Source organism: Hemicordylus capensis, chromosome 13 (assembly GCF_027244095.1).
Source record: "Hemicordylus capensis ecotype Gifberg chromosome 13, rHemCap1.1.pri, whole genome shotgun sequence".
Taxonomy (NCBI): domain Eukaryota; kingdom Metazoa; phylum Chordata; class Lepidosauria; order Squamata; family Cordylidae; genus Hemicordylus; species Hemicordylus capensis.
In genome coordinates this window covers 6,209,003-6,222,852 of record NC_069669.1, presented here as the reverse complement: position 1 = coordinate 6,222,852, position 13,850 = coordinate 6,209,003, and the positions used below count along the sequence as shown (strand labels likewise).

The following is a 13,850-nucleotide window of genomic DNA, read 5'->3' as shown; positions in this document are numbered from 1 at the left end:
ATTGAAACACTAGGTAATGAAACAAACTGACCAGGAGGGAAGCAGCCCTCTCCTTAACCCTGAGTGGGGTCCAAGAGCTGATGTGAAATTGAGTGATGTTAATTTTGTCATCAGCGTTCCCAACCGTTTATCAAACCCAAAATGTAAGTAAGGAGAAAGTAAGAAATCCCCCTGATTGCCCAGATTTCAAAAGGGGAAACTCATACACAACGAGGGAAGAGCGAGCCAAAGTGCATCCGGAACATGTTCAAAACCACGATAACAGAAGCTGAGCTAGAACATGTGCTGCAGATCGGGAAAGGTACCACCATGTCCAAGAGGATGCCAGCATTGCTAATGCACTGAGTTGAACACGATGAGCTGCAAGGCTTTCTTCAGAAAATTGAGATCTTGTCCAAATGAAGAGAACAAAACTGGTGAAATAAGTATATATTTGAGGATATGTGGGGGGGGGGGGGGGGAATTGAAAAGCATATGTTGTAGGACTACAGCTCCTATCATCCCCAGCCACAACGACCTTAAACAAGTTTAAAAGATATTGTCGAGCTGGAAAAGGTGCAGAAATATATCAGGGAGCAGAAACAAAACATCCCTAAAAACAAAACAAAAAGTGTTTTACATAGGAGGATGCCATATACAGAGTCAGACCATTGGTCCATCTAGCTCAGTATAGTCTACCCAGACTGGCAGTGGCTTCTCCAAGGTTACAGGCAGGAGTCCCAGCCCTATCTGGAGATGTTAGAGAGGGAACTTGGAACCTCAGATGCTCTTCCCAGGGTGATGCCATCCCCTAAGGAGAGTATCTTACAGTGCTCACACATGTAGTCTCCCATTCAAATACAAACCAGGGCAGACTCTGCTTAGCAAGGAGGACAAGTCATGCTACAAGACCAGCTCTCCTTTGAGCTTCTCAGTTCGGGAGGTGGGGGGAAAGACATCATTGGGGGACACATAATAGAGATTTATACAACTATCATGGAGATAAACTTTTCTCTATTACAACACCCAATGAAACAAGGTGCTGCTCAATTCAGGAAAGAATGAAATGGCACAGTACGCAAGTGAATGCTAGTAATCGTATGATATAAGGAGTACTAATGAAAACTGAAAAATGCTTTAATGCAATGTAATGAACATACAAAATACCAATTGGGTGTAAGAGATAACAAAATATAGGGGAGCTGGTCTTGTGGTTGCAAGCATGACTTGGCCCCTTTGCTAAGCTGGGTCCACCCTGGTTGCATATGAATGGGAGACTTGATGTGTGAGTGCTGTAAGATATTCCCCTCAGGGGATGGAGCCGCTCTGGGAAGAGCATCGAGGTCCCAAGTTCCCCCCTGGTGGCATCTCCAAGAAAGAGCTGAGAGAGATTCCTGCCTGCAACCTTGGAGAAGCCACTGCCAGTCTGTGAAGACAACCCTGAGCTAGATAGACCAACGGTCTGACTCCGTATACGCCAGCTTCCTGTGTTCCTAGGAATAAACTGTCCGTGCGGAAATTGGGAAGTTGAATCAGTGGACCTTGTTCTTTTGCGTTGTCCATTTAATCAGGATATTTGTCAAGAACTCATTGTTCCTATCCAGCATAAGTATCCAGGTAGATCTAATGATTTTAATGCTGTTCTCCTTTCCGATCAACAACCTGAAATTTATCTTAACGTTGCTAGATTTTGTGTCGCTGCCTGCAGAATTCAGAAGAGATGCACTGACCAATCAACATATTAATATGTTAATGTGTTGATTTCCTGGTTCTGTTGATAAGTTCATCATTGTTAGAGATTTCAGTGAACAGGTTGCTGATATATTAGCTGTGCAGTGACTTTGGATAGAAGCATGTTGTTCTATTGTATTTCCATTGTATGTTTATAATTATGTTTGGTCTGGTCATTGATTGTAATAATCAGCTACTACAAGTCTGGACTAGAAATGCCAGTTTTCTTACTCAAAGGCTGAGGTTATTTGTATGGCTATTGGCTGCTCTTTTTCAAAGGTCTGCTGCTCCTTTAATAAAGAGTGTTCTGCTGCCTATTAGCAAAATGGTATTTAATTGATGCTACCTGGTCTTTATTCTTCTCCTAACTGTTGTTCTGGGGTTTGGCTGTGTTTAGAAGGTGAGTCTTCATAACTGTCCCTGGACAGTTACCTGAATGCTTGTTCTGGGATATATTGAGTTCTGGTGTATCTGACTTTGTGCGATTCCTACCACAGGATGGGGAATAAATTGATATCTGGTGCCCTCCACTCACGCTCACAGGAGGCTGCCTTCTACTGAGTCAGACCCTTGGTCCGTCTAGCTCAGTATTGTCTTCACAGACTGGCAGCGGCTTCTCCCAGGTTGCAAACGGGAATCTCTCTCAGCCCTGTCTTGGAGATGCTGCCAGGGAGATAACTTGGAACCTTCTGTATGCGAATATGTAGCTGCTCTGCAGTGCTCCCCTGTGGTCTCCCATCCAAATGCAAACCAGGGGACCCTGCTTAGCAAAGGTCATGATTCATGTTTGCTACCACAAGACCATCTCTCCTGGCATCAGAGGCGCTTTATTAACTCCAGCCTGTTCCTGTAAACTGCGTGTTCGTAAACTATAGGGCTTTCAGTGGCTGTAGGGATGGGTTTGGAAGAGATCTGGTGAGGAGGCAGCATTGATACTTAGCAGGGCTGGGCCCATTGGTGGCTTAAGAACTTAAGAACAGCCCATAAGAACAGCCCAGCCCAAGGCCCATCTAGTCCAGTTTCTGTTAAAGGGGACACTGCTTCTACCCAGGTTTTCCTCTTACCTCGCTTCCACACAACCGAAAACTAGGAGCACACACAGCTCCCAAACCCAGGCAGAACACACTTTTTGATTGTGTGAATGACCTCAGTCTCTCCAGACAGGGAACTCTCCGAAACCTTCCCTCTAGTACTTCACAGGGCAGGACATGCAGCCAAGCCAATGTCAGGGCTCTTCTGTGTGCTGGATATCTCAGGCCCTATAAATAACCGCGGGACTCATCATCTCTCCGACCCTCCTTGCTTGTAGGTGTTGCTGAAATTTCCGCTTGAGATGTCTCGTTCCAGGAAAGCTCTTAACACCAAAGATGACTGCTTGCCGTTTTCTCGCTATTTCTCTTTCTTGGGAGCAGAGGGTGAGTCCCGATTCACTTGGACAGCAACCTAGTCCAGCAGACTGCAGAGCTCGTAGGGAAGTCAAATGCAATATCAAGCCATTCAAATCTTCAGGGTACTCTCAAGAACCACCTGGAGATGGGTGCCAAATCCTGGAACGGTGCAACTCTGAGTCCAGAGCAAAACACAGTCTGGGGGCCTCATCCCACACACCCTGCCATGCTGTCAACAGCTAACGCTAGTAACGTAAGAGGCATCCCCATTTTGCAAAAAGCTGCCATATACCGAGTCAGACCATTGGTCCATCTAGTTCAGTATTGTCTACACAGACCGGCAGCGGCTTCTCCCAGGTTGCAGGCCGGAGTCTCTCAGCCCTGTCTAGAGATGCCAGGAAGGGAACCTGGAACTTTCTGCATGCAGATGCTTTCCCCAGAGTGGCCCTATCCCCTAAGGCAGGCCTGCTCAACTTCGGCTGCCCCAGCTGCTTTTGGACTACAACTCCCATAATCTCCAGCCATGGTGTCTAATAACCAGGGATTATGGGAACTGTAGGCCAACTTCTGCAGGAGGGCTAAAGTTAAGCAGCCCTATTTAAATGCAAACCAGGGTGGATCCTGCTTAGCAAAGGGGACCATTTCTGTTTGCTACCATAAGACCAGCATACCAGCGGCGATTCGAACCAGGAACCTCTTGCTTCCTAGGCAAGTTATTTCCCCGCTGTGCCATTAGGTGGGAAGTTAGCCTCTTGTTTTTGTGATGATATGTTCGTATTGCTTGTGTCTGCTGATATTTTCATAGTTATGTTGGTTGTTTTGGCTTTTGTAACTGAAATATTTAATCATAAACAGGGGTGGGGGCGGGAAATGTCTTTCCGGCAGACCCAGAGAGCTTCCTGTCACCAACAGAGCATCCAAAAGATGACGTCCCATATTTAGGAAGCTTTGTTCCAGGCGTGTCTAATGAAGTCGGTTCTTTGAATGCGTGAGTATGTCCCTTCGGCCGGCTTTTCAACTCAGGAGTTTGAAATGATGGAGAACACACACACACACACACACACACACACACACACACACACACAGCACTTCAAAGCAGGTGTTCTTCATCCTGGATCCCCAGGGGTTCTGGGACTACATCATCCCCAGCTACAGTGAGGTGCTGCTGCATGAAAGTAGGTTGGAGGTGTAGCTGACTCCAAGGAGGAATACCTGGAGGAGAAAGGCAAGACTGAGGAATGTTCTCCTACTCTGGCTGGCTTCTTGTTTCTCCTTTAGGCTCACTCATCCTGAAAAAACCCAGAAGCTCCGGAAGAATATCCCAAGGAAGACACGGAGTAGCCCCAAGAATACATTGGTCTTGGAACTGGTGAGGCTTTTTGAGTCCTTCTTTGGAACCGTAGACTGCCCATGAAGGAGGCCCACACATTTTTTTGCATCCGTACCTTCTCAGGGGATAGATACTCACAGTGGGTTTTGGCAACGGCTACTCCTCTAGAGATGGGAAATAGCACTGCTGCTCTGACAGCTTTCTGTGTGCTGTCACCCCTTCTCCATCCCTACTCCCAAGCAATTAGGGTGAAATGGCGTTCATTTTTGCACAGAAGAGATGGGTTAAATCAACAATGAACACATTGTTGAGCTCCCTCCATGGAGCAATCTGTAGAATCCAAGGGAAAGTGTTGTGATATGTGAGGCCAAGGCAGTGGAGTGGAACCGGGAATATTAACAGTTTGATGAAATAGATATTATGTACAGAGAGGCCAGTGCAGGCTGCTTTTCCGGGCTCTTGCTGCTGGCTGTTTGTTAGCCCTGAATACAAGTAACTAATGCCGCCCCATTCAAAAGCTGGCCTGGATCAAGGAATGGGTTAACGAAGAATACCCCATAATCTATGGAGGACATTCCTGCCATTTGTCATTTCCATTCCTCTGACAACAGTGATACAATTTTAGAGTTTGTAGAATTTTTGTGTTTTTATGCCCAGTATTACCGGGCGTAAAAGGGCCTCTGAACCATTTCGTGCACATCCCTAACCGGGAGCCATTTTATTTATGTTATTATTGTTACATTTATTGTTAAATTTATACCCCACCTTTCATTAAGAAAATCCCAAGGCGGCTCACAATTAAATTTAAAAACAAGGTGATAAAAAAGACACATTAAAACATTGAGCTAAAAAATATAAAGACAAATCTGGGTTGGTTTGTTTATATCTTCACCTTCATTGAAAAGCAGGCTAGAAGGATCGGTTGTCTTTGTATTCACACGACTGATTTCGATCTCGCTTCATTTGATCTGGGCCCCTGCAGGAAGGGACTTTGGCTGTGTCCTCCTTGACCGCTCATTGGGATGACGCTCTGAGGTCGGTGGCTTCTTTCCAAGGCAGGTGCTATCAGGTGAATACACTCGGAATTGCAATTTCGCCAGCCTTAAAGAGCGGGGCGAGGTGGGAGGGGGGCAAAATATTGCAGCCCCTGAACCAAAGCGCCAGATGCTGGTTTGCACCACAACCCTGGTGGAGGCCAGGGGTGTCCCATGGGGCACGGGCCCCCAATGCATGGCTCCGAGCCCCGAATCTCACCCACCAGCATCTCCCTCCTCCATGATGTCCAGAACAGAAGTGCAGCGTTGGAAGCACCTGGCCTGCACAGACCAGGGGAGAGGGAGCTCCTAGCCTCGCCAGGCTCTCTGCTTCTCCCACCTTCATCGCTGCTGGGTTATGTTACTGGAGGCTTTAGAAAACATACGTTGCCAATCTTGGGCGGTGGGGATGACTGAGCTTCTCAAAAGAGGGGCTGTGTGCCAGGCCATGGATCTTTGAAGTACCTAGCACCGCCTGGAGGGAGAGCTGGCCTATGGGAGGAGAGCTGGTCTTATGGTAGTAAGCGTGAATGGTCCCCTTTGCTAACTGAATGGTCTGCCCTGGTTTGAACTTGGATGGGAGACTACATGTGTGAGCACTGGAAGAGATTCCCCTCAGGGGATGGGGCCGCTCTGGGAAGAGCATCTAGGTTCCAGGTTCCCTCCCTGGCAGCATCTCCAAGATAGGGCTGAGAGAGATTCCTGCCTGCAGCCTTGGAGAAGCTGCTGCCCGTCTGTGTAGGCAATACTGAGCTAGGTGGACCTATGGCCTGACTCAGTATATGGCAGCTTCCTATGTCCCTATGACCTGGGTGTATGTAATTCTTGGGAATGTTGCGTTCTTGCTTTGGCAAATCTTCAAGAGTTCAGGTTTCATTGAAGGATACATCAGTGCAGAATTCTTGATAGATCTCAGACGGGTGGAGCAGAGCAGGGTGGTGAATGTTCCGCCTAACCCATCCATTCATTTGGCTTTCCTGGTTCTTGTACCTTGGAGGTTTCTATAAAGCTGAGGCCCCACGTAGAAGAATTCCTGGAAGTCCTTGCCCAAGCCTATGAGGTAAGTGCCTGCGGACCTGATTGATCCTGACACAAATCTGGCGGGGTGGTGGTGGATAGACTGTCTTCCTTTTGCCTGGGAAGGAGGAAAATGAAACGGAGGAAAATGGAAATGGGAAATGAAAAACACACATCCATGCAAGGTTGTGCATTTACCCGGCTAGAAGATGACTCTGAATTTAAGATGGCTCCGTTAAAAATACAGGTTATACCTGTATTGACCTGAAAGGAAGAATACTCTGGATTTAAGATTACCCCCCATCATCAAAACATCAAAAAACCTGGGGGGAAACTTAGTCTTGGGTTCAGGTAAATACAGTCTGCAAAACAAAATCCAATGCACAGGAATAGGATGTTGGATACTTGGCTTGGTAGGGGAATATATAAAGATGATCTCAGGTTTGCAGTTGATTGCAAACACAACCTGAGTCGGAAATGGAATCCAGCCCACATTTTAAAAATGTGATGTCAGGCAGCATTAATAGAGCCATCGTGCCCAACGCGTAGCAAGCACGTCTCTGTTTTCGTCTGCAAAATGTTGGTAAAGGTAAAGTTGTGCCGTTGAGTCAGTGTCGACTCCTGGCGACCACAGAGCCCTGTGGTTCTTGGGCCAATATCCTTGGTTAAAAATGGTGGGTCCCTTAACGATGTGTGTGTGTGGGGTTATCTAAAACTGCTTACATTCATCTTTCTAGTAATTAATGTGCTGAAAATTGACCTCTGCCACCACACACCAAGTCATCGTTGGTTCTGGCCCACCAGGGCATTTGAGCTAACCACTACACCACACTGTTTCTCTTTCCCTCTCCACTCAGGTCTTTGTCTTCACTGCTGCTAAGCAAGACTACGCTGTTAAGATCCTGGAGGGCCTTGGACCACTGAAGAAGCTGATCAGGTAATGTGGTGTTGGTGGCGGAACATACGTCGGGTCAAGAGAAGACGGTGTGTGTCTGATCTTTTCCTCTTGCACTTAAATGACTTTTTCTCTGAGCCTTTTTCCTAAAGGTTTTGGGTAGGTTATGACAACAGCATGCCACAGGTCTAATATTCCAGAGCATAGAGAGCCATTTGGGTTGGGGCCTGCTCAACTTTGCCCCCCTCCCCAGATGTTTGTAAACTACAGCTCCCATAATCCCCAGCCACAGTGGCCAATAGCCAGGGATTATGGGAGCTGTAGGCCAACATCTGCAGGAGGGCCGAAGCAGAGCAGCACTGAATGAATGTGAAGCTGTATTATTATTATTATTATTGATGCTGTATACAAATACGGCAAATATTTATATACCACTTTTCAACAGAAGTCGCCACACCAATATAAATAAATACATCAAATGGCTCCCTGTCCCCAAAGGGCTCACAATCTTAAAAAAAGGAGACACCGTAGACACCAGCAACAGTCACTGGAGGTGGAGGGATGCTGGGCAGGGTACGGATAGGTCCAGTTGCTCTCCCCCCCTGCTACATGAAGGGAATCACCACAATTTAAAAGTGCCTCTTGGCTCAGTTAGCAGGGTAGCTAACTCTACAGCTGCCTGGAGAACACCACCTTTTGCTGGATGAACTTGTCCGCTTAGCAGCCTCACTGAGTTTGTGCACTTTGGCAAAAGCTCCGGAAGCAAATGGTGCTAGGCTTAGTTAGTTAGTTATCAAATTTGTACACCGCCCCAAACTTTCATCACTGGACAGTTAACGATAGCATAAAACAAGTTAAAATATATACAAAAACTTAAAACAGTGTAACAATTGGAAAAACCACCCACAAATAATGCCCAGCTCTTCTGCCAGGCACCAGCTGTACCAGGAGGACTGTCTCTGTCTCCACGGCTCCTACGTCAAGGATCTCTCCATATTAGAGAGGGACCTAGACCAAACGGTGGCAGTTGCCACCTGCCCACAGGCCTTCCCTTACCAGGTAAGCACCCCACTTAGCTCTTCCTACCTGCACGCATCAGTTCTCTGAAAGGCAGGACTGCCGCCAGTTTGGAAACCCTAGAGCGGAGGTTAGGAGCAGAGGAGAGCTGGGCTGGTGGTAGCCAGCAGGACTTGTCCCCTTTGCTAAGCAGAGTCTGCCCTGGTTTGCATTTTAATGGGAGATTACGTGTGCGCACTGCAAGATCTTCCCCTTAAGGGATGGAGCCACTCTGGGAAGCGCATCTAGGTTTCAAGTTCCCTCCCTGGCAGCATCTCCAAGAGAGGGCTGAGAGAGACTCCTGCCTGCAGCTCTGGAGAAGCCACTGCCAGTCTGTGTCGACAGTACCTAGCTAGATGGACCAAGGGTCTGACTCAGCATCTGGCAGCTTCCTATGTTCCTAACATAAGAAGTTGCCTAATGCCATTGGTCTGTCCAGAGGTGCACCTAGGTAATTTTGGAGCCTGGACCTCTTTGGAGGGTCCCTCTCCCGTGCAAATTAAACATCATCATGCTTGGCGGGGTGACCACACCACCCGGGACAGACTGAAGAGGATTTGGGGGGACCCCAAGGGCTGTGGAGGCCCTGGAGACTTCAGCCTGGACGTCCAGGGGTAGGAGCACCTCTGGGTCCATCAGGCCCAGTATTGTCAACTCTGACTGGCAGCAGCTCTCCCAAGGTTTCAGGCAGGAGTCTCTCCCAGCCTTATTTGGAGATGCTGCCAGGGATTGATCCTGGGGCCTTCTGCATGCTAAGCTGTACCACTGAGCTAGGGTCCCATCCCCAAAAGATAGGATGCCACCTTATACTGAGCTGGTCTTGTGGTAGCAAGCATGACTTGTCCCCATAGCTAAGCAGGGTCTGCCCTGGTTGCATCTGAATGGGAGACTTGATGTGTAAGCACTGCAAGATATTCCCCTCAGGGGATGAAGCCGCTCTGGGAAGAGCATAAGGTTTCAAGTTCCCTCCCTGGTGGCATCTCCAAGAAAGAGCTGAGAGAGATTCCTGCCTGCAACCTTGGAGAAGCCGCTGCCAATCTGTGAAGACAATACTGAGCTAGATAGACCAAGGGTCTGACTCAGTATATGGCAGCTTCCTATGTTCCTATGAGCTCAGTATTGTCTACAAATACGACGAATATGTATATACCGCTTTCCAACAAAAGTTCTCAAAGCGGTTAACACAGATAGAAATAAATAAGTTTTATGTATTTTTTTTATTTATTGTTGCATTTATATACCGCCTTTCATTAGACTAAATAAAAGGGCTCCCTGTCCCCAAAACAGGCTCACAGTCTAAAAAATAAACAGAAGGTAGCCCCAGGAGGGATGCTGTGCTGGGGATGGAGCCAGCATGGCATAGTAGTTAGAGTGGTGGGTGGACTGGGACCGGGGAGACCCAAGTTCAAATCCCCCCTCAGCCATGAAGCTCAGTGGGTGACTCTGGGCCTTCCACTTCTCTCCCAGCCTAACCTACCTCACAGGGTTGTTGTGAGGATAAACATAACCATGTACACCGCTCTGGGCTCCTGGGAGGAAGAGCGGGAGATACATGTCAGTAAATAAATAAATGGAGAGGACCAGCTGCCCTCCCCCTGCTCAATAAAGGGCATCACCACTTGCAAAAGGTGCCTCTCTGCTCAGTTTGCAGGGGACTTGTCTACCTTGACTGTCAGTGGTTTCCCAAGGTTTCAGGCAGGAGTCTTTCCCAGCCTTATCAAAAGCCTGCATGCAAAGCAGATGCAAAGTGGGCTATCCGGGAGCAAGATTAATCCAAGGAGATTCCTTTTTGGTTTGAACGAAAGCACAATTCTGCATTATGTACAAACCTAGGCGGCTGCCTTCTGCTGAGTCTGACCCTTGATCCATCTAGCTCAGTATTGCCTACTCTGACTGGCAGCGGCTCTCCAAGGTTACAGGCAGGAGTTTCTCCCAGCCCTACCTGGAGATGCTGCCAGGAAGTGAACCTGGGACCGTCTTCATGCCAAGCAGATGCCCCACCACTGAACTATGGGCCCCATTAACAGTGAACCAACATAGACACCCCTCCCTGAAGGAAGACCTTTCTCTTTCTCTCCCGCTCTGCCAAGACCTCCAACGTGATCCTGATCCCTCGATGGTTGGGTGATCCTCAGGATCAGGTGTTGCTACAGCTAATCCCGGTCCTGCATAAACTTACCCAGGCGGTAAGTAGATGGGAATCTCTTTGTCTCTAACAAACCTAGACAACGGAGGGAATGAATGCATGGGTTTTGAAAGAGATGAGATTATGCCGTGAGAACTGCCATCTTTTTGTGCAAAGGTTTTGGGGCCCCATGGTAATAAAAGGAAGCCCGCCGAACCTTTCTGGCATTCAACTTAAATCACTTTTAGGCCTCTTCCAGACCACGATAAACCATGCGACAGCACTTCTGAACGGATCTCTGTCTGCTGTGACTTTCTCTTTGTAGAGTGACATTCGTGTTGAAATAGGAAACGTGAATTCCCGTTCTGGAGTGACTGCTTTCCATTAGGAACAACTGACTCGGAGACCAAGTTTGTTCGGTGTGCAAGAGCCCCAAGACGTGGTCCAGTGCAGAAATTCTTGGCCGATAGCCCCGGTGAATGTTGCTTCCGCAGTATTGTCTTGAGATGGATGTTGGAAACGCCACTTTTAATCATTGCCATCACTTGGGAGAAGGAGCACAGCTTGCTCCAATGGAATGTCCTTTTCAGGCAGGGTGGGGGAGATGATTGCCTCGCCTCCATCCTGAACTCCGTGCTAACCTGCATTTTTTCTATCCTTGGCAAGGCACTGTGGGATGTGTGTCTGAAGGGGGGCCGTCCTCCTACCTTTATTAGGTACCTACCATCTTCAAACAAAATGTGTGCATCTTTTCATTTTAGGCTTGTTAAAGCACGCCTTAAAATTTCAACACCCTTTAAAAAAAGGCTTTGCTTTCCCCAATAGGCTGAATTGTAAATGTGTGCGTGTGTGTGTTTCCTAACATTTGTAAAGTAACTTTAAAACCAATAATCACCTGCTTTTTCTCCCATGTGCTGTTCAGAGGCTTCTTGTCTCCCCTTCTGCAAGAGGTGTTCCTCTATAAAGGAATGTGGGAAGCCACCTTTTACTGAGTCAGTATGTAGCTCCACCCAGACTGGCAGTGGCTTCTCCAAAGTTACAGGCAGGAGTCTCTCTCAGCCCTAGCTGGAGACTGATTCCGTGCTTGCGGGATCTTTAAAAAGAGGAGAGTAGCCGGTCCTTACCTGTTCTCCGCGGCTGCATGCAGCTTTGCGCTGCCCCCTCGAATCATCCACACATGCGTGGGTGGCACCCTTTGTGCCATGTGTGTGCTGGCAACGTGTACGGGTTCTTGGGGGCAGGGCAGTGCCGTTGCAGCAGGAAGCTGCATGCGGAGGTGGAGAGAAGAAAGAAAAGATCCCGCTTGCCACATCCCTTCTTGCAGTGCAGAACCGTTTCGGACCGTGTCTGAACCGGTTCGGCACGGAACCAGTGCACGAACCTCGGTTCGTGTGCACATCCCAAGCAGTAGGCCTGCTGTGAAGTGCCTTGGCTGAGTCATGAATGGACCTGCCTTCTCCCCAGGATCAGGCTGTGGGTGCAAGCCTTTCCCCTTCTTCTTTTAGGGGAGAAACGAGACATTCACAAGTGCCAACTTCAGCCGTCTCACTGCCCCTTCCTCAGAGCAGATTTCACAATGTGAAGAAGGGAACAGACTCAGAGAGCCAGGGTAATGTAGTAGGTTAGAGCAGGGTTCCAGCTGGTTTTGGACTACAACTCCCACCATCCCCAGCCACAGTGGCCAATAGTCGGGGGGAGGGGATTGGAATTGTAGCCTAACATCTGCAGGAAAGCGGGAGTTATGAAGCCCTGGGTTAGAGTGTTGGACTAGGAGCGGGGAGACCCGAGTTCAAATCCTCATTTAGCCATGAAACTTACTGAGTGACTCCGGGCCAGTCACTTCTCTCTCAGCCTAATCTACTTCACAGGGTTGTTGTGAGGATAAACATAACTATGGAGGAGGACGAGCAGAATAGAAATGTAGAAATAAATAAATTAGGGCTGCGGGGTAGCTTAATATGATGTTGGTGTGGCAGCAGAATAGTATGTGGGCAGGATCCAGCTCTATTCATTTATTATATTTCTATAGTGTTCAACTGACAGTGGCCTTGAAGCTGCTGAAAGTAACAGGGTTAAAATCAAAATAGGTATGACTAAATCCCATTGAAATTAATGGGATTTAAGTTAATCACGGCCAACTTGTCTCATGTTGTCTGTATCCCTGTCTTCAATAGCCTGTATCTTCCCTATTATGCATGTATTTTCCAAACCTTTATACCCAGTACCATCGCATACACTCAGGGCATCTTACGATACTGAAAACCAATATACAGTCACACAACCGCAACAAAAATCAATGGACCAAAAACAGAAACAAACTCAAAATGCTGATGACCAAAAATATAGAAGGCAGAAAAATGGAAGAAGCATGAAAGATAAAAGCCAGCATTCAACTTAACAGCAGCTTGTTCAGATACGGATCTTGTCACTAACAATCTAAAACAAGTGAGGGGGGCAAATGAACTCCCCTAGGGAAAGAATTCAATAGGGAGGGGCCACAACAGAGAAGATCCTGCCCATAGTGGCTACCAACCCCACCCCAGATGGAGGTGATACATCCAGGAGGTCCTCCCTGTCTGATCTTATGGGTTGGGGAAAGTGATCCTCAGGCACCCTGGTCCTAAACCGTAAAAAGTTTAGGACCAGGTTTTGAACACTGCACTGAAGGGGGACTCCAGAACTGGACACAGACATTCAAGCTCAGCCCATCTTTAGCCATGAACCTTCTTGGATGGTGAATTCCAGAAATTAGGAGAAATGTCCTAATTTCTGGAGATCCTGCTTCTGTTAATGGAGCCTAAAACTGTAACCCAAACTAGGTTATAGGTCCTGGTGATTAGGAAGAGGTGAATGCAGGAGCAAGGTGGAAATTTCCTAATTTCTGGAGATCATGCTTTTGTGTGTGTTTAACAGTTTGTTTTGATTTTTTACACACACACACACACAAGAGCAACACAAGCATTTTCAAGTTACACCAGATATAAACAAAAAACTGAGCAGTCTCAGGCATTTGTATTCCATTTGTATTCACTTTGGCATTTCTATTCCCTTTGTATTCCATTCATGCTTGTGTTAATGAAGCCCAAGACCATAACAATAATTGTATTTATTTATTTGCTTTATATACCGCCCTTTCAAAAATGGCTTTTTATACATAACCATTGGCTTTTAAAAAATAACAACAATAATAAATAATAAACTAGGTTACAACTCCTGGTAATTAAGAATAGTTGTATGCAGGAGCAACCTTGGAAATTTACTCATTTCTGGAGACTGCTTCTTTTAATGCAGCCTC

The 13,850-nt window shown here is 47.3% G+C and overlaps 1 protein-coding gene across 2 annotated transcripts; it reads left to right on the top strand.

Annotated features, from left to right (window-relative positions):
* Positions 1 to 841: 841 nt before the first annotated feature.
* Positions 842 to 11,465, top strand: LOC128336643 (CTD small phosphatase-like protein 2-B). 2 transcript variants are annotated; one of them, XM_053276615.1, is made up of 10 exons: positions 842 to 2,110; positions 3,020 to 3,125; positions 4,011 to 4,086; positions 4,377 to 4,467; positions 5,411 to 5,497; positions 6,460 to 6,522; positions 7,337 to 7,416; positions 8,307 to 8,433; positions 10,521 to 10,616; positions 10,881 to 11,465. In XM_053276615.1, the coding sequence occupies exons 2-10, from the start codon at positions 3,044 to 3,046 to the stop codon at positions 10,941 to 10,943; spliced, it is 765 nt and encodes a 254-aa protein (XP_053132590.1). In that variant the 5' UTR covers positions 842 to 2,110; positions 3,020 to 3,043; the 3' UTR covers positions 10,944 to 11,465. The 2 variants fall into 2 exon arrangements, with proteins under 2 accessions (XP_053132590.1, XP_053132589.1); XM_053276614.1 differs by having other exon boundaries at positions 847 to 2,110; positions 3,984 to 4,086.
* The last annotated feature ends 2,385 nt before the right edge of the window (positions 11,466 to 13,850 follow it).

Bases quoted from the DNA above. Each gene is read 5' to 3' on its own strand.
- LOC128336643 (XM_053276614.1), top strand. From the start codon at position 3,044: ATGTCTCGTTCCAGGAAAGCTCTTAACACCAAAGATGACTGCTTGCCG. The intron at 4,087-4,376 runs GTGAGTATGTCC...TTTCTCCTTTAG, and splicing joins GAAGTCGGTTCTTTGAATGC to GCTCACTCATCCTGAAAAAA. The intron at 10,617-10,880 runs GTAAGTAGATGG...TTCTCTTTGTAG, and splicing joins TGCATAAACTTACCCAGGCG to AGTGACATTCGTGTTGAAAT.